At 52.9% G+C, this 20633-nt stretch overlaps 9 protein-coding genes across 9 annotated transcripts; 4 read left to right on the top strand and 5 right to left on the bottom strand.

Annotated features, from left to right (window-relative positions):
* Positions 1-199: 199 nt before the first annotated feature.
* Positions 200-1616, top strand: NEUTE1DRAFT_87075 (uncharacterized protein; the record flags this gene model as incomplete). The annotated part of the gene is made up of 5 exons (XM_009855758.1): positions 200-409; positions 493-529; positions 588-723; positions 780-1132; positions 1206-1616. 5 exons carry the CDS (start codon positions 334-336, stop codon positions 1495-1497), a joined length of 894 nt encoding a protein of 297 aa, XP_009854060.1.
* A 1359-nt stretch (positions 1617-2975) lies between these two features.
* Positions 2976-4070, top strand: NEUTE1DRAFT_48910 (uncharacterized protein; the record flags this gene model as incomplete). Its single annotated transcript, XM_009855533.1, has 1 exon — positions 2976-4070. The coding sequence occupies one exon, from the start codon at positions 2976-2978 to the stop codon at positions 4068-4070; it is 1095 nt and encodes a 364-aa protein (XP_009853835.1).
* A 274-nt stretch (positions 4071-4344) lies between these two features.
* NEUTE1DRAFT_87071 (uncharacterized protein) lies at positions 4345-7309 on the bottom strand (the record flags this gene model as incomplete). Its single annotated transcript, XM_009855757.1, has 3 exons — positions 4345-5854; positions 6187-6252; positions 6321-7309. 3 exons carry the CDS (start codon positions 7307-7309, stop codon positions 4345-4347), a joined length of 2565 nt encoding a protein of 854 aa, XP_009854059.1.
* An 899-nt stretch (positions 7310-8208) lies between these two features.
* Positions 8209-8757, bottom strand: NEUTE1DRAFT_118040 (uncharacterized protein; the record flags this gene model as incomplete). The annotated part of the gene is made up of 1 exon (XM_009855756.1): positions 8209-8757. One exon carries the CDS (start codon positions 8573-8575, stop codon positions 8282-8284), a length of 294 nt encoding a protein of 97 aa, XP_009854058.1.
* A 116-nt stretch (positions 8758-8873) lies between these two features.
* NEUTE1DRAFT_124398 (uncharacterized protein) lies at positions 8874-10437 on the bottom strand (the record flags this gene model as incomplete). The annotated part of the gene is made up of 2 exons (XM_009855755.1): positions 8874-9465; positions 9524-10437. 2 exons carry the CDS (start codon positions 10435-10437, stop codon positions 8874-8876), a joined length of 1506 nt encoding a protein of 501 aa, XP_009854057.1.
* Positions 10438-11984: 1547 nt separating this feature from the next.
* Positions 11985-13354, top strand: NEUTE1DRAFT_68383 (uncharacterized protein; the record flags this gene model as incomplete). Its single annotated transcript, XM_009855754.1, has 2 exons — positions 11985-12329; positions 12495-13354. 2 exons carry the CDS (start codon positions 11985-11987, stop codon positions 13128-13130), a joined length of 981 nt encoding a protein of 326 aa, XP_009854056.1.
* Positions 13355-13373: 19 nt separating this feature from the next.
* Positions 13374-14728, bottom strand: NEUTE1DRAFT_87066 (uncharacterized protein; the record flags this gene model as incomplete). The annotated part of the gene is made up of 1 exon (XM_009855753.1): positions 13374-14728. The coding sequence occupies one exon, from the start codon at positions 14726-14728 to the stop codon at positions 13418-13420; it is 1311 nt and encodes a 436-aa protein (XP_009854055.1).
* A 1155-nt stretch (positions 14729-15883) lies between these two features.
* On the bottom strand, positions 15884-16203 carry NEUTE1DRAFT_103530 (uncharacterized protein; the record flags this gene model as incomplete). The annotated part of the gene is made up of 2 exons (XM_009855752.1): positions 15884-16115; positions 16154-16203. 2 exons carry the CDS (start codon positions 16201-16203, stop codon positions 15884-15886), a joined length of 282 nt encoding a protein of 93 aa, XP_009854054.1.
* A 13-nt stretch (positions 16204-16216) lies between these two features.
* Positions 16217-19724, top strand: NEUTE1DRAFT_87062 (uncharacterized protein; the record flags this gene model as incomplete). The annotated part of the gene is made up of 3 exons (XM_009855751.1): positions 16217-17050; positions 17129-18817; positions 19160-19724. 3 exons carry the CDS (start codon positions 16389-16391, stop codon positions 19311-19313), a joined length of 2505 nt encoding a protein of 834 aa, XP_009854053.1.
* Between the last annotated feature and the right edge of the window lie 909 nt (positions 19725-20633).

The raw sequence follows: 20633 nt of genomic DNA, 5'->3' as shown, positions 1-20633 counted from the left end.
GTCACCGATTTCGATAATAACGACGTCGTCGACGACCCAGACGAATTTAACGAAGTCGCATCCTCGAAATCTGCCGCCCCAGCTTACGCGCCGTCCGATCCATTTGTTGCTGTACATTACCCGTCAGGAGTAGGAAGCAGTAGTAGTGCTTTTATCACCACCGCGCCTTCAACATCGTCCCCGGGATTCCAGCTCCAGGACGAAACCAAGCAAGCGCTAAACTCTCAAAAGGAGGATATCAAGGGCGAGTCATCTCGCAGCAAGGAGGAAGAAGCAGAGCCGCCACCGGCATATTCGGAGGGATCCAGTCCTCTCCTCTCTTTCACATATCTAATGGCTGCCGCGGGAGGAGCGTCGAGTATCATTACTCAGGTCCAGCAGGGTGGACCGCCTATTAATGCCCTGGGAGGTGAGTTGGATTGGATTCATGGAAATGGACAATTGGAGAATTGTTGGAATTAAACAGAGGTTAACAATGGGTTTGCTGGATAGATGTCGCCCCCGATGAGACGATTACTATGGACCTGCGGTAAGAATTCACTCTGAAGTATGCTGTAAAACGGATGGTTTGCTGATTTACTGAACAGGGGAACGCGGTTCACACTATCACGCGATGAGTTGCTAACGTTGCCCGAATTTGTACTTTTGTCCCTCTTTCCCAATGGACTCTTCCCCGAAGGACACATGGGTGGCTTTGGCGAGGGAGATGCCGTACAAGTTGACGTAAGTTTGCGCGCGCATCAATCTTCTATCCAGCTCATCGCTAACTTGATCCACAGTACGACCCAGCATCCCTACAATACATGCTGGAGTTCTTCCGCACAGTAGCCCAGTCCATTCCCGTAGACCCTTCCAACCCCCAAGATGGCGGTGACGGCATAGTACCCGTCGATCCGGCATCCGGCGCACGGGGCGATGACGGTTCTAAGCGTGCTGGCATCATTGTGCTGCGTGAGGACCTGGACTTTTACGCCATCCCCCCTCGCGCTGACCTTGGTCAGGCTGAGATGATGGAGATCAAGCGCGCGGCTGCTCGGGCGCTGCTCAAGCAGGACGGCATCTTCAGCGGGCTGAAGAAGAGTGACGAGCCGGGCACGACGGAGGCGCATTTGATCGAGATGTTGACTGCTGGGTAAGTTTCGGTCCTCGCTTCGCCTATTGGGGCTTCCCTTCCACTGTTAATAGAGTGCTAACTGTATCTACAGCGGCTTCAACCACGACGATCGCTGGGGCCACCGTGCCGGCGAGCCTAACAAGGCCGTTATCTGCTCCCTTGCCCTCGCTCGCCTGCGCTCCGACATTAAGGGCAACGAGATGGGCAGCAACGCCGTGGGCATGGCCCAGAAGCTTCTGCTCTTCTGGCGCAAGCCCGCTCGCAGGTGCTGGTGGGAGGGTGTCGAGCTTGAGGGTGTCGAAGGTCTCGAGCCTGGCACGAAGCTCAAGGTGTGGATCCGCAGGGTGTGGACGCTGGAGATGAGCGTGATTGGACTGCGTTAGGGACTCGGCAATCTAGAGCTCAGTCAGGCTTTCTATGCACCAGGGCTAGTGGATGGTGTGGGTGGACTCGATGGAGTTGAAGAAGAAGAAGAGGAGGATAAGAAATATAAGAACGAGATCATTGATGGGTTAGAGGAGCTTGTGGAGATGGGGGTGGAAGAGTAAGGAGTAAAGGCTCGTCAGGCGGGGGATTATGTTTGTACCTGGTCTTGCCTGGGTTGGTTCTTTTCAGGTGTCGGATTGGTGTGATTGGTTTTTGGGAGGGCAGGTTAGGGAAGGGAAGCAGCTCTTTCAGTTTGATATACCACTTGGGCTTTTTTTTATGTTACGTTCTTTGTTAGGTAGTTTGTTGTTGTTGTTGTAGAAGTTGAATGTTGAGAGAGAGAGCAATAAGGCAAAACCGTTATGGCGTCACGTCAGCATAATACCTACAGTAGAGGAGAGCAAGTTGAAGTTAGTATGTACCTAGAGGTAGTTATACCTGCTTCGTCTTGTTTTCGTAGGTAAGGTCGTGCCAATCATTCTGTGTATAGCTGTCCTTTGCTTCCATCTCGACAGAGAACTCGCAGCATTAAGCATCTCTACAAGCTCACTATTTCCCTCACCACCTTGAGAGTTTTGCGTCTTGAACCCAATTTCCAGGTCTCATCCCATCCGTCATGTCAAGGCATATGCCGGTGTCTGCTGCAGGTCTGCCTCATGCCTGCCTGCCTTGCTTGCTCTGCCAACTCCCATCCAAACCCATGCCCTAAAGCAAGAAAGACAGAGCAGTTGGAAGGCACACCTCGTGCACAACACTGCAGTAGAAGAAATTCACCTTTGGACGATGACCGGCACAGAAGGAGCTTAGGACTCTTCAGGAAGGAACGAAGAAGCCATTCCGTCCCCAGTTTGAGCCGGCTGCTGTGGCTGATTGGGACTGCAATAAAAACTCACAGCCTCCAGACTTTCGGCCAGTTTCTCTCTCTCTCTTCTTTCACAGCTTCAAGCACATTTTACCACTTCTTTCTGGGTTGAATCATCCCTTTTGCTTATCTATTTGGTCATCATCGCAGTTTTGGTTCAAGAATAGCCATCGTCGCACTTCCGGTTCAAGCATACTGGTCTGATCAACCCGGTCGGTTGGATGAACGTCTAGCTTCTCCTCTTGTCGGTTCGAAAAGGTAACTCCCATATCGCGCTATCAAGCACATCAAAATCACTCTGTCTTTTCCAGAAACAGCCTGTCGAGCTCATACACAATCATCAGTTTAGTTGCTCTACTCGTGGTAACCGAGTCCCTTGATCTTGTCTAATCTGACTTCCAAGTCTTTAGCTGATTCATCTGACCAAAGCCGTCAGTCAACAGCCATCAAGACAATCTACTTGAACGAAAGTCTCTCACCACCATAACAACAACAGCAACCCAAGATCAAACTGAAAAGGCACTCACCATGTCCTATTCGCAACAAAACAGCTTCCTCGTTTCAAGATCAGAAATGGTCCCCCCAGTCCCACCCTCCGGCATCTGGGCCTCCCCTATAACCCTCTTCAACCTCCGCGACATCATCGACTTCCAGTCCCAAATCTCTTACTTCCAATACCTCTCCTCGCCCAAAATCGGTCTCGCGGGCTTTTTCGTCTTCGGCACCGAATCCGAAGCCTCCCTACTCACCCGCCAAGAACGCCGCGACCTCCTCCGCTGCGCGCGCGACTCGGTTCCTCTCGGTTTTCCCATCATGGCAGGCGTTTCGGCCCCCAGCGTGAGACAGGTGCGTGAGCACATCATCGATGCGATTGCATCCGGGGCTAATTACGTGGTTGTTTCACCACCTGTTGGGTCTGAACCGAACAAAAAGGGAAGCAAGCAACAAAATGAAACGGTGGACGCGTTTTTCGACGATATCGCCAACTACTCCCAGTTACGGATCCTAATCTCTGACGAAGACGGCGGGATCGACCTCACCAGCGAACTTATAATCCGTCAAGCCCTGCGCCACAAAGGCAAGATCGTCGGCGCCCACTTGCGGTCCGGCAGTAACGTGGTCGGCAAAATCACCCGACTAGCCAGGGAATTCCTCCCCTCTAGAAAAGAATTTGCCATCTTTGCGGGGCAAAGCGATTACTTGGTCGGCGGACTGGCAGCCGGGTCAAGCGGGTGCATCACGGCGTTTGGGAATGTGCTGCCGTGGGCGTTGGTGTGGCAGTATCATGAGTATGTGAATGGGGAGAAGAATAATGATAAGGTGAAGAGGGCGGATGCGCTGCGCGTCAGTGGGATGTTGGCTAAAGTGGAGGAACAGCTGTTAGAGAGTGGTGGGGGGATTGCCGCGATCAAGTTTGCTGCGAGCTTGTATACGGGGTGGAGGGCCGGGGTGGTGAAGGGGACGGGGACGACGCGGAGGTATCCAATGGCGACGGCGGGGCATAAGGGGATGGAACTGTTTTTGCCGAGGAAGCCACAGGCGGATATTAGTATGGAGATGAAAGACAAGATTTGGAAGGCGGTAAATTGGGCGTTGGACTTGGAGAGGGATCCGGTTGCGGATTATGATTTGTTGGAGAAGGAAAAGGCGGAGGGGTCAAGGAACTGATGGCGTAAGAATGGGATAGAAAGGCATCAAGAGACGGCGAGAGGATTGTATTGCGTGGTAACCTTTGTTGTTGTTTTTGTTCAGCGGACATCACAAGATTAAGCTTCGGCAAATTGATGTAGCCAACGGTTGATGACATACGTACAAGCAAATAACTTTTTTCTATCCTTACCCCCAAATTGTACATTTATAAACTTACCATGGACACACAAGCACATACATGACTTGAAGTGGTCTTCGTTCTGATATTACCATCGCCTCTTCCACCTCAAACCTACCATCTCCTCCCCAAATCCACCTCCCTAACCAGCCTCATCTTCTCGTCTTCAACATCATCCGCTTTCTTCACCCCAACAAACCCCCCAACAGCCTCCCTCACCACCCCCTCCCAAAACCCACCCACAACCCCCTTCAACTCGCCCGTCTGCTTAAAGTCCGGAAAAGCATTAACCTCCAACAACCACGCCGTGTTTCTTCCACTCTCATCATCCGCATCCACCAGGAAATCCAGTCCATACACTTCAAACGCCTGTTCCATCGGCTGGAAATGAATCATCATGCCCCTCGCTGCCGCTTCAAACAAGTCACCCGTGACTTCACAGATCTGGTCCCAGATATTTTCTGCTTTAGATTGCGGGAAATGCGTCGGCGAAAGGGAAGGTAAGTCCCAGAAGCGGTGGACGGAGTTTTCGGCTGCGTTGGGAGAGAGGTAGGTTTGGAGACAGGTGTTGGTTAGGTGGGCTGAGAGGTCGAGTTCGGAGTCGGGGTTGGAGTCGGGGTCAGAGGAGGAGGTGGTTGGGGACGTATAAGGGACGCCGGCGAATAAAGCGAGCATGTCCTTGTAGACGTAGACTTTGAGGGCGCCGATGGCGAGGACGTACACCCTGATATGGAACTTGCGGTTTGAGAGTTCGGGGAGCAAGAGGGGCGGGTGGATGTAGGGTTGGGCGATGAAGTGGCGGAGGTGGGAGGTGTTGATTCCGTTTCCGCCGGCGTCGGAGTCGTCGTCGGAGTCGTCGTCGGAGTCGTCGTCGGAGTCGTCGTCGGAGTCGTCGTCGTCGTCTTTTTGGGTGGTTTCGTCGTCATCTTCGTCTTCGGAATCGGAATCGACTTCCCAGCTATCAAAAATGGTTTGAAGTTCGTCCATCGTGCTGAATAATCGAATTCCTTGTCCGCGATCACTCATGCTTGGTTTCAGAATCCACCATTCTACTTCCTTTTCTTTTCCTTCGGCAATGAGTTGGTCGTTCTTCTCCATGCTCGCGCGCAGGTCGAAGGCTTCAACCAAAGAATCATCCAAGAACTCGGCGTAATCGACTTCGAAGGCTTCAGCCCTCTTCACGTGCGTCTTCAAAGCGGAGGTAGGGTGTTTGGCGACCCAGTTCTCGACGGTGGACGACAAAAAGTGCTTGCGGATGAGGGCTTTGCGGATGATGTAGGAGTTGATGAGGGTGGTGGCGGGGTGGGACATGGCGTGGTCGAAATCGATGGTTTCGTAGGGGGTTATTTGGAGGATCTTGGCGTCGCTAGAGGGAAGAAGGGTAGAGAGATGGATCTCGGGTTCCTTGTTTTCGGGTGTGAAAGGAGACGGGAGGAGGGTGTATGACGAAGAGGGGAGGAGTTTCTCGATGGCGGAGAGAATGAGGGGTTGGACGTAGGCGTCTTGGTAGTCGATTAGGGCGTAGAGGTGGTCTTTGGAATTGGTGGTGGTGGAATTCCGGATGGGGAGAGTGGTCGTAGACTCGGTCTTGGTCTTGGTAGCTGAGGGTGTCTCAAGAGGAGGCCTGTATCGAAGCTGGTTAGGATCGTGACCACCAGTAAAGAAAGAAGCACACAATATTCATAGTGACAGGAGTGAGCCAGATCAAGAACATTCTTGTCTATTTCACCTTTCTATGCTCTCTCTATCTGATTAGATAGCAGGTAGTAATTCATGCGATTCATTAACTCTTGATCATCAACCGTGCCGTCGTTGCCGTAGTCTGTCGTCTCCATGTCTCATAACCATCTGTTGTCGTTCCTCTCATGAAAGCGCTGTCTTGTCGTCACGCCAAAGGGCAACAACCATAACCAAAGCCAACGCGAAGCCAACGCAAAACCAATCACACAAACTTACAGCTGCAACTCTTTGCCGTGCAAATTCTCGGCCGTATTCCAGAAGTTGGCTTTGAGCGGGGTGACACTGTATCGATCCTCGTTAGCAAATGTTCCCCCCCCAACTCCCAACCGAATACTTTTGAAAAAACTCACCTGGTATGCCCCTCCTTGACCGCCCACCCATCATTCCCCGGCGGCGCCTCCTCCACACTCTTATAGACATCCGTAAACCTTGGACTCCACTTAAAGTGCTTATGGGTATGCAACCCTTCCCTTCCGTCCCTCTTACCATCACCCACATCCAGACCACCACCACCATCCCCCGTCTCGGCATCTGCGCCCCCGCCCTCTCTGATCCGTTCCTCATCTACCTCCTCGCCATCCACCGACCCTTCCACCTCCTCAAAACAGCTGCCCGCCCCCCAATAATTCTGCAACATGGGCGTGTACAACACTTTGCCCTCCTCTAGTCCCTCCAACAGCGGGACATTGACACTGTACAGATCCACAGATCCATCCGTCGGCCACTGCTTCCACAACGCCTCAATCACCCGCACCGACTGCCGGCTCGCCTTGGTGATGATGGCCGGGTCGTGGTTGCGGTTGAAAAAGGCATAAGACAGCGCAATGGCGCGACGCTTGCACACGGCCGCTTCCAGTGCGCCGCCCAAGGTTCCGGACGACAAGGCAAAGACGGCCGTGGTGTTGCGCCCGTAGTTGGGGCCGGACACGACGAGGTCGACGGGCCCACGGTCTTGGAAGAAGTGGTAGAGCCCGATTTGCACGCACGAGGCGGGCGTGCCGTCGACGAGGATCCATTCTTCTGTTCCCGGCACGGTGGAGGGGCGGAGGTGGACGGAGCCGTGGTCGGTTACGTTGACGACTTGCTCGGGTTTTTCAGAGGAAGGGACGAGAGCGGTGGTCAGGCCGGCGGCCGGGGAGGAGGCGGGGGGCGGGCGGTAGTAGAGCGGCTTGACGGTTTGGCCGATCATGTGGGCTTTGCCGATCCAGGAGCGTTGAGTGTGCGGCAGGCAGACGGAGACGGTGTGGCCTGCGGCTTGCAGCCCGCGGACGAGGGAGTGGACGTAGGGGGAAGAGTGGGCGGAGGGAGGCCCGTCGTCGTTGACTATGAGGATGTGCATGTTGGTCTGGTTGTGTGAAGTGATAGAGAAGTGAATGCAGTTGTTGTTGTTGTTGTTGTTGTGTGTATAGTCAGGATCCTCGACAATGAAACCTGGGAAAATCTTCAGGTACGAGCGAGTCCAGAAAACCGAATGGACAAGAATCCGACGTCTTCTTCAAGGGTTGAAATTTGGAGAAAGAAATCGAGTTGCGGTTGGTCCCGAACGATGTTTTGCTGGGCCCCATGATGCGATTGCGGGGGTGGGGCCGGGCATCAAAACAAGCTGAAAGAGTGGAGCGGCCCCTGGATGGATTTGGGTTCGTTCTTTGCGGAATGATGATCCGAGAGACGTGTTTGTGCATATCTGCCTGACTAATTTGACTAAAAGTTGCCGCTGGTGAGAGGAATGGACAACGAGTTTGCCAGACTTTACGACTGCTCCCCTATACGTTGGCATATGCATGTTTGAGTGTCGTGGAAGGGGGTGCATAACTGTGCTATCAAACTGGCTTGTCCAAAGGAGTTGACCAGTCTCTCGACGTCTCCTACAGAGTAAAAGCAAACTGCGACGTAGATATTGATTTGGTTGGCTCTCCTTGTGCCCATCAATCTCAGAGCTGACTAAACCGTATCGAAACCTCGTTCTCCTCCAAGCCTGACACGTTGAGCACACCAGAGACCACTCAAACTGATCGATGACTGCATAAGGTCTGACTAAACTATCTAGACTAACTTGTAGCCTTGCATCCAGGTTGTGTGATATCCCGACCCTATCTAGACGTCATTTGACCGAGTATCGGATGAAGTCCAGATTCATGCCCCTATGCCATCAAATGAATGGACCACATCCCCACACAACCAATGTCATCAGTCTATCTACGACCCAGAGCGGCATCAGAACATGGGTAACATGAACGGAAGAGAATCTCAAATGTTTCAGTAATTGTAGCCTAGCCTGCCTTTTGTCCCTCGTGAAGCAACAATCAACAAGTCAAGGAAAGAAGTGAAAACAACCCGAAACGGAAATAACAACAGGTGCAGTGCAATCTTGCCATGCTATACCATGCCATGCACTTGTACAACACAAAGTGAGAAAAAGAAAAGGAAAACAAAAGTGGAACGAGGGAAAAGGAAGAAAGGGGATGAATGCCTTCGCGGGCCCCACCACTCCCAAATTCCAGTCACAGAATCTCCCATCCAGACGTTGATAAATCACCAGACATGCAATCTTTCCATGAACGCGAAACAAAAAGTAACCACCAATCCCGAATAAGTTGCTCCACATAATTCTCTCTCTGTCTCGTGTGGTATGTTCGTCGTCTTGTGCCCGTGTGGCTGCCCTTGTGCCTTGTCGATTGCCCTGTCCTAAAAGATAAAACGCCTTGCGTAGTGATCCATGTTCCCAACGCCTCCAAACCCCGTTGTTGAGTGTCCAGTCCCGTCAAAAGCAATAATGTTTGAGATGTCAAAGCCAAGCCAGTGTAATGGTCATGCCGTCCGCCGGCGCCGGAAAAAAACCCTTTTGAAAGGAAACGCACAAAGACCACCACCCATTAAATTGTGTACCATCTGCCAGCGCGTGATCAAGTCCTAGTTCGCTTAGCTGGACCGGCTCCAACCGATGGTGTTTCGCTGGCTCTCTTTGTACCAGCACTGGAAGATGCACCGGCCTTGGTTCGACGGAAGGCGTCAAATGGACTCTTCCTTCCCTTGGGTTTGACCTTTTTGGGGGTGTCTTCTGCAGCCTTCTTGCTGCCAGCTCTTGTGGTGCGTGCTGTGGCTGGCGGTGAAGCTGGTGCTAACGGTGTCGTCTCGGGGGTGCTGGCTCTTTCCTTGTCTGCCTCTTGGGGCTCAGTAAGGGGCTTCTCCTTGGCCTCTTCGGCTGGCATCTCAGGCTCGATGACCTCCTCCTTCTCCTCCTCCTTCTCCTGTTTCTTCTCCTCTTCGGTCTTCAGGCTCTCCAAGACGTGGTCCTCAATGTCGGTGGGCGCCTCTTCGTCTGAGTCAGGTACCTTGGCCTCTTTGGGCTTGGGTGGGAACAGCAGACGGGGCTTGATGGAGGAGCGGGTGAGAGGACGTCTCAAGGGAGAGGCAACCGCACTCTCAAACTCGCCATCAGCCTCTACCACCTCCTCTTCCACCTCAGCGAACTTGCGGAACTGCTTTTTGCCGCGGCTGTGAGCTAGTCAGTAAACGTGCTCGTAATTTCAGGGGTTTCTCAGATTTCACTCACAACATGATAAGCATGCCGTCCTTGCGGCCAACTGCCTCCTCCAAACTCACCACGCCCTCACCGGGGATGTTGACCAGATTCCGGGTGCTTCGGCGGGTCGAGGTGCGCTCAGTAGTAGTGGTGGTAGTGGTGGTAGTGGTGGTAGTTTTTGTTGTTGTCTTGGTGCCGTAAAAAGGGTTTTCAATGCTGTCATCAACCACCGGCACGCGCTCATGGGAGTCAGTGAAAATACTAATTTCCTCCTCCTCATTGCTCTGCTTCTTAGCGCGCGCCTTCTTGGGACTGGGCATGACCTCATTTTCGTCAACCTTTCTGCTGAAAAGGGTCTTTGTGACTCCCTTCAGTTGGGACTTGCTGCGCTCCGTCGGCGGCTTGATGGGAGTCTTGGCGGGGGTGATGAGGCTGCCAGCCCCAGTTGAGCGACCGAGGGGGGCGTGAAGGGAGCCATCGAGAGTTCTTGAGGCGCGATGAACTGAATCCAGGGCGGGGTTGACCGCGCGCTTCTTGACGGGCGTAAAGGTTGGGGTGACCATGGCCGACGACGATAAAGGTTCAGCAGCTTCAGTCTGATGATGGCTGTGATGATGGTGATGGGGTTGACGTTTTGTTGACTTTGGCGAACCTGTAGATTTGTGGTGGGGTGGCGGGGGTTGTTGTTGTTGTTGTTTGTCGGCAGCAGATGAGATGTGACGTCTGGGGGTTGGTTGGGGTGAAGGGGTGCGGGCGCGGCTGCGGGATGAGGATGAGGCTGCTTGGGCCTGTGTGCGTTGGGAAATGCGTGCGGACTTGCGCGGCGTGTAGGGCTCCCAATGATCCTCAAATCCGTGAAGCGGCGCTGGCGGGGTGTGGATGTCGGATGGAGAGTGCGGGCCGGAGGGAGTCACGGCCCCGTGACTGCGAAATACCTCCATCATTTTTTTACCGTACACAAACAAGGCTGACAGTATATCGGACAAACTGTTCTCCAAACAACAACAAAAGTGTGCGACCAATGAGATGACCGCTACCCAGGCGACAAAGGGCCTGAAAGGATGCGATGAAGGAAGGAGTGGGATGGGATGAAAAGACCCGCCCGCGCAATTGATGCTAGAATTGGCGACGACAATGGGAAGGCGCGTCAATTGGCGAATGCAGTGCAATGTGCGCGCTTCAGCGGCCCGGTGTTGTCGATGCAAGGCCGACGCACGCAAGTTGATGCGCTATGAATGTGTTGCGAATTCAGGTGCACACTTTTAAGAGTTGTGCTTGATGTTGTTGTCTAGATAGTCGTCGGGGTCGGGTGTCGTTGTCGATGTGGTGATTGATGGTGGTGGTGGTGGTGGTGGTGGTGGTGGTGGCCGGCAAATGCGGAGATCCTTTGAATTTGAATTCCCAAGTCCAACAAACCGTGAAACCTGGAACGTGCAAAGACCAACTTAAGACAACAACAAAAACAACAACGGAACTTGGCGCCCGGTTTCTTTTTCCTCCTCCACACAAATCGCGCAGCAGCAACAACTCGAAGCTAGTAGAACTAGTAGTAGTAGGTAATTGAACAATACGATAGAGAGTATAGAAGTGTGTAGTTGAGGCAGTATGGTATAGGTGCTTTGTGGCTCTTTGTGGATGCAGCAAATAAAAAAAAATAAAAAAAGAGGCTCAGCTGAGTGATGAAGAGGCGACAATGATGGGATGGATGTGTGAAAAAGTGGGTGGTCACGTCTTGTCTTGTCTTGTCTTGTCTTGTCTTGTCTTGTCTGGGGTTAGGAGCTGACTGGAGTGAGCGCAAGGCAGGCCGATGATTGCGGATGTTGTTTGGGGGAAAGAACGCCAGGAGTGCAAACCAAAGAAGGGGCTGGGGGCGGTCTGCGCCTGATTGATCTGAGAGCATGCCAGAATCACTCACCCACACACGGTCCACATCCCGGTGCACGGACCATTTAGTTGCCGTCACACACCCTGGGCTGTGGACTCAGTCTGTCCTGTTCTGTTCTGCTCCCACGTTTCCGTCCGTCGTCGTTGGCAACCAGGGGCAGACTGGGCAGTTGATGGCAATCCGGATTTTCCATTGGTCGGATCTTGATTGCAGTCTTGATTGACAGAGCCCACAGCGCGCTAAGACGCGTAAAGTCTTTGTTCATTCATTCTGAGTCGCGTCTTTGGCTCCCTTGCCCTTGGAGGTCTGTTTGCCCACTTTGCCCTTGCCGAAAAGTGTCCACTGTCCCTTGCAAAAATGTCCACTTTGCTGTCCCTGTCCAATCCCGTGGTTGCAGGGCCGATTTGACGCCTGGCCTTGCTAGGCACAGGGTGTAATTTGATCAACGTCATTCCCAGGGCCTTCATTGCGTGCATCCGCATCCGTGCACCGGCACTTCAGTCAAAGTCAACAACGGCAGCTCTAGAACTACCCCAGATCGTCAACCACCTTGTCCAAGACGACGACGACGACAACGACAACGACAACGAAGCACCGCCAAATAAAATGTCAGACGATCGAATGGAAATCTCCGACGAGGAGGGTTCCTCCCTCTTCGCATCGCCCACTCACCCTCCCACCTCTCGCGCCCATCCCCCGTCGCAAGCGCAGCAACAACAGCAACAACAGAAAACCCCCGTCGCTTCGAGCGCAGCAGCCGCCGCCGCCACCTCAGCATCCAAGGATTCCAGCACCAATCAGAGCAACAGCAGTCGCTCTTTCGGCATCGACAACACCACCATCGAGAGTCGCGAAGCCGCTCTACAGCGCGAGCTAGAAGGAGTGCGCAAGATCAACCAAGTAATCGAAGGCGTCATTGGTACACTGGAGCGCGCAAAGGGGAATATGGGTGTATGTTTGTTTCTTTCTTTCTTTCTTCCGTTGCCCCCTTCCGTCTGTTTACCCTCCCAGGTTTACAGGTTTACAGGTTCTCGAGTCGATCACCCATTCCCAACCTTAACTACAGCTCTTTCTCTTCCATCTCGCCAATCACTAACAAATCATGTCTTCAACAAGACGGTTAACCGCACCATCCACTCGGCCTCCCACCTCCTCACCACCTGGACCCGCATCCTTTCCCAAACCGAGCACAACCAGCGCCTCCTGCTCAACCCCTCATGGAAGGGCGCCACTGCCGACCTGGTCGAAATCGAAGCCGAAGCCCTTGAGCGCCAGCGCGAAGCCGAACGGAAAGCCGCCGAGGCGGAGCGCAAGCGAGAAGAGGCGCGCCGCAAAGCAGAAGAAGAGGCGGAACGGAGACGGTTGGCTGCTGCGTCGAGTGGACTGGGATCAACGAGGGGAAGGCCGAGGAGCAGATCCGTTGGAGTGGCGAGCTCGAGGTATGGGATTGGAGTTACGAGAAGCAGTGCGACGGGGACGAGAGGAGGCAGGTCTGGGTCGGGGGTGGGAAGCTTGGTTGGGACTGGGAGGACGGGAACGGGGACGGCAGGTACGGCGGCTGGAAGAGTGGGCATGACTACTAGGAGTGGACTGGCTTATCGACCAGCTGGGGCGACAGGGACGTCGGGGATACCGAGTGTGAGAGGAGGGAGAGGAGGGACAACGACGACGACTAGGGGCGCGAGGGGTGGAAGTATAACGACGACAAGAGGGGCGAGAGGTGGTACAACAAGAGGTGGAAGTGCGCGTTGAGGAAGGGATGAAAGTGTGCTGGTCATGCTTATGATCATGACCACAACCATGACGATGACGAGAAGAAAGATATGTTAGAATGCTGTAAACTCCGCAAAGGAGAAAGCCATGTCATTTTAGAAACCCCCATATACCCGATACCAATGTACATATACCCAAACCAAACCAGACCTTCTAATTGAAACCCCTAAAAAACGCCATTTTATAACCTCCCACATTATACCATTCCTTTTCCCCTTTTCCCCATTTAAATAAAACCCTTTTTCATCCCAATCTCTCTTCAATTTTTACGTCTTCTTCTGGAAAAAACTCGTCAACTTCATCATCCCCCTCGTATTCACCTTGGCCAGCTCCTTGACTCCCCTACTCACACCCGCCTTTTTCGCCTTTTCTTCCTCTTCCTTTTTGCGTCTCTTCTCGGCCCGCTCAAACGCCTCTTCCTCGTCTCCCGCTATGCGTTTCCGCGAGAAATCGCTATGCGACCGCGACGCCACCGCTTCTTGGCGGAGCTTGGCTAATTGCGCGAGGTAGGCATCTAAGGGGGTAAAGTCCACTGAGGAGGGACTGGACAGAGAAGATTTCAGGTGCGACGAGAGGGATGGGGGGAGGTAAGAGGAGGTGAGGAAGTTGAGGGATACGCGGAGACGTTGGAGACTGAGGATCTCGGGCGTGGGGATGAGGGAGGGGATTACTTCTGCTCCGGCTCCGGCTCCGGCTCCGGCTGCGGAAGTGGGGGTAGCAACGGCGGTGGTGGCTTCGGAGAGGGAGGTGGTCGTCGTCTCTTCTTGCGACTCAGTGGACACAGTAGTATCCGACCTCGAAAGCACCGTCGTCCGAATCCCCACAATCGGCGCTTCCAATGCTTTCGCAACAAACTTCTCTTCCATACTCTTCGGCAGACCACCTTCACTCATGCGCTTGGCTTTCGATAATAGCTCCCCGACGAGTTTACTCTCGTTCAACCGGAACATGGTTTCATCGCCTGCCTCTACGGTGTCACAAACAGCCGCCATGCGCTTCTCCAGCAGGTTCCGCGCTTGAGGCCATTTAAGCACTTCCAACAGGTGGTTCTGCCTGTTTCCGTCACTGTCCTGTTCCGATACGGCGTCAAAGTGGTCGTCGCTCGAGAGGAACATGCGCTGCTGCTTCTTGTCTGCTGCTGCAAGGGCGGGCAAGACGAGGAAGAGGGGGTCGATTTGCGTGGCTACGTAGAGCTCCGAGTCCTTTGTGGTTTGCGCGGGGGTGATGGCCGTGGTGCCATCTAAGAGTTTGGCGCTGTCAATTAGCCAGCTGCGTGGGGATTTCTGTTGGGGGGCGGCGATCTTGGTAAACTCGTAGAAGGTGCCCGAGTCGGGGCAGACGAGGTAGCGCGTAGGTTTGGCATAGCGCGGGTTCTGGAGGGTGACGATGCGGGATTGGGGGGTGGCGGACTTGGGGAGGATGAAGATGCTGGGAGGAGATTCGACTTCAGGCGCGAGGGTGTAGATTGAGCTGTTGCTGGAGGTGGTGCTCTTGGACTTGGTCTTGGAGGAGGAAGAGGCGGATTTCGCATCCTGGAAGTCTGCGGTGCTGGCCTTGGATCGAGTTGTTCGTGGCATGGCTATTTCTGAATCGAATTTCCAAGTTCTTCGCACTCTCTTCTTTCCGAGATTAAAATGTTTTGCACGTGTCTTTGGTTGTTCTTGTTTTGATGGGATATCGCCAGGGTCCTCCAAAGTCCGGAGTCCAATGGCTGACCCAGCTCTCCACAGTGAGCGGCAGGACCCCTGACCATCAATCGCGAGATTCGCTGGAGACCAACCGACGCGACTGACCGCGATTTCCCATAGCATAGCGCGCCCCACCTTCTTTAAACGACCCACTTACACGCCTTCCCCAACTTTTCACTTTGTCGTTTGCGCTTTGCGAGATCGCGTTGTCTTGGAGATGATACTCCACTTTTCAGCACAAGTGTGCCCTTTTCGGAGTTTCTCACTGGTCCCTTCACTCTTCAGCCCAGACGACGACTTCTCGATACTTGAATTCCCCGCTGTCGTTGTCCCGTCCACCCACTCACGCCCGCTGTTGATGGCTTGTCAATGCCACTGTCACTCTCCCTACTCTTGTCACCAAAACAGAAACAAGCATCTGCACCCAAACATCACCATTCCAATTTGGGCCTTTCGATCCAGATCCATCCAGTCTTCCATTGCACTTACTTGCTTGCCTTGCACTTGTCACGGACCAACCAGCCTTGATACCATTTCACGATCTCGATCTTTTTTCTTTCGTTAGTTGTCAGTCAATTTGTGGCTCCTCGTGAGACATCCACTTTCTTCAGTTGGTCACTCATTGGAGAAAAAAAATATTTTCATCTTTTCTTTCCATCTTCCATACTACAACGCATCCTGACTTGACAGTCCATAATCTGTAAGTGTACCCAAAAGCCTGGAAGATTGTGAAAGACTTAAAAAATCCCCAAGGCCTGAATGGAGCCTTGTGGATTGCGGGCACCTCGGTTGTCGATCAGATAGAGTAACGTCTACACTACTTGTAGCTGCTCAATGTTTGCACTTCTTCATCTATCTTGGGATTGGACCTATTCTTGGCCGCCACGACTGACTGACTGTGTGGTTATTACACCATCGATGACTTTAGATTTGCCTCGAGTTCCTCAACCAACCTAGTAGTTCCACTGGGCCGACAAACAAACAAATCTAAACACACTTTTTTTTACGAACCACACTACGATCATTTCCGAACTCTTCTCTCGTTCATCTCTTCTTCCGCTTCCACCGGCCACGTCCACCGACCGCACCATCCATCTCACCCTCGGGCGCCTCCCTGCATAACACCATCCAGCCTGCGGTCCTTCCCTTTGGCGACCAATGTCCGTGAATGTCGTCCTTGCCGCACACTAATTGGCCGCCCAAACAGCCATAGCCTGCCCTTCGGTTTGGTCCCGTCCCATCCTTGCATGCAAACCTGGAACCTGCAACATCGATCCTGAATTGAACCACCAACACACACACCCACACACACACCACCCCGCCGCCGCCCGGTCAATAATCCAAATCCGATCTCCGCTCTCCATCCCGTGCCCGTCTCCCTGGGTTCCGCTTCTGCCCTGGGCCACCAGTCCAGTCGAGTCGCATTGGGCTACTCGATAACCTTGGGCAGAGACGATCCCCGTCACCTCGGCGATACATACTTCAAATCACATTCCCGGAAACAGCTTTCTGGGTTCGGGTTGCTAGTGTTGGAACGCGACAAAAGGTCATGGCGACACATTGGCCACCCCGGTCTCCCCACGAAGCTCTCATCAGCACCCCGCGAGGCCGCCAGCGCTTTCGTGAAATGCAAACGTCGCCCACCCCGTCGCCGTCCAGACTCAGAATGTCCCGTTCGAACCCCGCCCTAGCGGCGCGCTACACCGACAATGAGGACGCCGTTATGATTGACGTGGACGACCTGGAGGATGACGACGACGAAGACGAGGAGATGGTACAGCTGAAGCTGCAGGAAATCCAGGCGCGCATGAAGTTGAAAAAGATACAAAATGCAAAGGCGCAAAGAAGGGCTAACTCGTCCATGGATGCACGATCGAATGGAGGCCGACCAGAAAGCGCTTCGGCCAACAATAACAACAACAACTCAATGCAACCCCCGGCCGGACTTCCCATTCAGTCAAGGTTAGCTGCGGCAAGAGATAGGATGGAACAACAGTCAAATCCCGTTCAGATCCCCGCTTCTCCGGTCAGGAGGGGACGTAGTGAATCTGCTCCTCAGCCACCTCAGTCCCCCACGAGGCTCATGTTGGGAATCGACAAGGGACGAAAAGCGGCCGACATGTCACTGAAAAGGGCGCCCACATTACGAAAGGTCGAAACCGAACGTCCCTCCCAGAATCTAAACTCCCAACAGTCAGGCTACTTGCGACGGTCCATGACGACATCCTTTAGCGAAGATCAACCCAGCTCCAGCTCCCGTCGTCCTGTAAGCTTCGACGGGCGGGCAAGTTCTTTCTCGCAGGCAGAAGAAAGACGTCCCTTGAGTTTCAACGAGCGGCTAGCATCCGCCAGGAACGAAGAGCAGGAGCGCAGGGAAAAGGCACAGAGGATACAGAAGATCAGGAGTAATGCCTTCAGTATTGGCAGGGAAGAGATGGAGGAGTACAAGACAAAAGCGGTGGACGTTCCCGAAGTTCCCTACAAGGCTCCGGAATATTCTCGGGACGATATCCTATCAGCGACGGGAAGATCTTCATCAAGGCCAACCATGAGCGCATCATCATCGTTCACACAACCAAGCTCAACACAAGTCAACTCGGACAATGAACCTGGCTTCGAACCTTATTCAGGTCTTCGCCTGTCCAAGCGCATTCTTCCCCATAATGTGGTCACTCGCGCTATTACAGGCAAGAAGACCTACGGTTTGAAGGACCTTTTGCGGCAAGTTAAGGCGCCTGACTGGTCCCTTCCTGATGTCGAGTCTGATGTAGTCGTTTTCGCCATCGTCGCAACCAAGTCTGAACCGCGCAGCCATCGTAGTGATGGCAAGCCTTTGCAAGAACGCGGCAAGTACATGGTCATCAGCCTCTGTGATCTTCAGTATGAAGTGGAACTGTTTCTCTTTAACTCCGGATTCGACCGCTTCTGGAAGCTCACGCCGGGAACCATTCTCGCCATCCTCAACCCCACCATCATGGCGCCAAAACAAGGTCAGCAAGATACCGGTCGGTTCTCGTTGGTGATCAACAGCGATGAGGATACCATTTTGGAGATTGGTAATGCGCGCGACCTAGGTTATTGCAAGAGCATCAAGAAGGATGGCATGCTTTGCAAGAGTTGGGTCAACCTCCGTCGTACAGAGTATTGCGAGTTTCATACCAACGAAGCAGTCACCAAGTCGAGACAGGGAAGGTTAGAATTGAACAACTCTTTCGGGTTTGGAGACAAATATAAGCAAAACTCTAGGTACGCCAAGAGTGAAGAGGCCAAGCGAAAAGAGGAGGAAATACGACTGAGGGGTCAATACGACCGGTCAACCGGCAGTCATTTCTTCATGAACCGTACTGCCGCGGAGCTCATTGATGGCGGTGGCATGGCTGATCAGGCTGAGAAGAAGGAGGCTATCAAGAGAAGCTTGGCGAGGAAGGAGAAGGAAGCTGAGATTGCAAGAAAACTGGGCGAGGTGGGTGGTGGTGCTGGGAGAGATTACATGAGTCGAGCCGCCGGTGGTCTTCGCGCAAGTTTCTCTTCTACCAATTCAGTACCCATGTCAGGCTCTACCTCCTTCTCGTCAGCCACAGCCTCGACACCCATGTCGTCACTGTCCGGCCACAGCCAAAGCAACAGCATAAATGACCCGCTAGGCTTTGGCGGCAGACCCCGATATGACCTTCAAGCCCTCGGTCTACTCCGCAAAAAGGGCGAAGAACAACCCAAAATCGATCTCGGCCCAATAAAGCGCAAGCGTCCCGAGTCCGCCCAGTCAAGCGAAAACAGCTTCAGCAAATCCAACTCTGCCAGCAGCGCAACCATCACCCCCTCCAACTACACCACCAACACGAAAGCCCCCTCCTTGGGCTGGGGCTCCAGCCTGCGCGACAAGCTTTCGAGAATGAAAGAAGGCGAGCGGCTCAACCTTTCCCACCGCCCCAGCAACTCCAGCATGCGCGATTCCACCCCCGCCCTCACCAACTCCTCGTCCACCACCGCTTCGACCGGCCTCACTCCGGCCATCAACCGTCTCTCCACCTCCGCCAGAGACTTCAACTTTACAAACTCCTCCTCCAACACCCAGACCAACCTCCCCAACCGCCCCTCACCCGCCGTCCGCTTCTCCGCCGCCCCCAATAATTCTTCTGGTACTACAACCACCACCAACGGTCCCACCGCTTCCCATCACCACCACACCTCCTCCTTATCCTCCTCTCGCCTCCTCGGCGTCTCCGCCTCCGCACGTCTAGCAGCCGTGAGAGCAGCCGCCGCGGCACAAGCTGCTGCTGCTGCCGACGGGCACTCGCAAGGGTCGCAACCGCCTGTCAGAAAAAAGACGCGGTTCGTCACGGATAAGGGGATCAGAGAGGCGGGCAGGGATAGTCTCGGTGACAAGGGGTTTTTGTTGAGTGCGGCGCAGAAGAATAGGAGGCAGGTGGTGTTGAGTGAGGATGATGATGATGACTTGATTGTTTTGAAATGATTTGTCTGGGAGGGGATAGTACATGCATGTCGCTGGGGTGGGGTTGTAGTAGTGTAGTGGAATTGCGAAGAGGTTAGGTGGGATATGTGATGTCTGGATATATGGCAGTCGGTTGGTCTATCGGTCTATCGATCGATAGGGTATCTTCGGCTTCGTCAACGTCTGTACTCTGAATGGATGGATGGATGGATGGCTCTTCAGCAGAGGTTTTCTTTATAGACTGGTATGGTATGGTATGTCTGGTATGGTACGGCTTCAACTGTTTTGATTGGGACATTGCTTGGGACATGATGGTTATGGATGGATGGGGTTTCGGATACTTTGAATCTTTCTCTTGTATGATGAATTGAATGACCACACACAACACAACACAAACATAAGGAATGGATACGAAACATAAATTGGTGTTAATGAATATGGCTTGCTTCTCTATCTCTCTTTGTCTGTCGCTCCCTTATGCTCCCCCCCCCCCCCCCCCCTCTGTCGCTCTTCTCATTTATTGATACCCACTACAAATCCATAGCCACATACCGAAACGCTTGCAAGGCTAAGTAAATTGTTATTTTCAACCGTACGGTAAATCCACAGGCACTCATACCAAAACCCTCACAACATCGAAACTCTTTACTCGTCGCATTGCATCGCAGTCTTTGTTTTTTTTTTCCTTTTTTTTTCATTTTTTTTTTTTTTTTTTTTTTTTTTTTTTTCCCAAACTCTGTTCGTTGTAATCTTCCACAGTGCAATGACAGCAGCAGTTGTCTACTTAAACTTTGTTTTTATGACTGCTAACAACAACCAATCAAAGCCCGCATGGCTCAGTGGTAGAGCGCATCACTAGTAATGATGAGGTCGTCAGTTCGATTCTGGCTGTGGGCATCAAATTCCCATTTCTTTTGCTTTTTTGCTTTGTTTTTTGCTGCTCAATACTTGGGGAAGTCCCTCTTTTACTCACTTTCTTTTCTTTTCCTTTTCCTTTTCCTTTTCCTTTTCCTTTTCCTTTTCCTTTTCTTTCTTGCTTTTCTCTTTTTTTTTTTCTTTTCTCTTTTCATTGAAGGGTTTGGTCAGCGTTGTTTTGAGGTCGCAGATGGATGATGGTATCGCAGTTCCGTATCAGGTGCCATTCATGGTTGGCTGGCTGGTTGGATGGCTGAGTTGTGTGTGTAAGTTTTGGTAGGTAGGTTGGATGGAATGGGATTGGGATGGAGATGGGATAAAGTGAAGAACTGACCGACCGACCGACAGACCGGGACTGATCAGGATGTATGTAGAATTTAAACAAACGAGCGAGGGACGTGTGAACGTAGTAGTAGGTAGTAGTAG

The sequence above is a fragment of the Neurospora tetrasperma genome, assembly GCF_000213175.1.
Source record: "Neurospora tetrasperma FGSC 2508 unplaced genomic scaffold NEUTE1scaffold_6, whole genome shotgun sequence".
In the NCBI taxonomy this organism is placed as follows: domain Eukaryota; kingdom Fungi; phylum Ascomycota; class Sordariomycetes; order Sordariales; family Sordariaceae; genus Neurospora; species Neurospora tetrasperma.
Note: the sequence above shows the minus strand (reverse complement) of the source record. Positions and strands in the feature narration are given on the sequence as shown.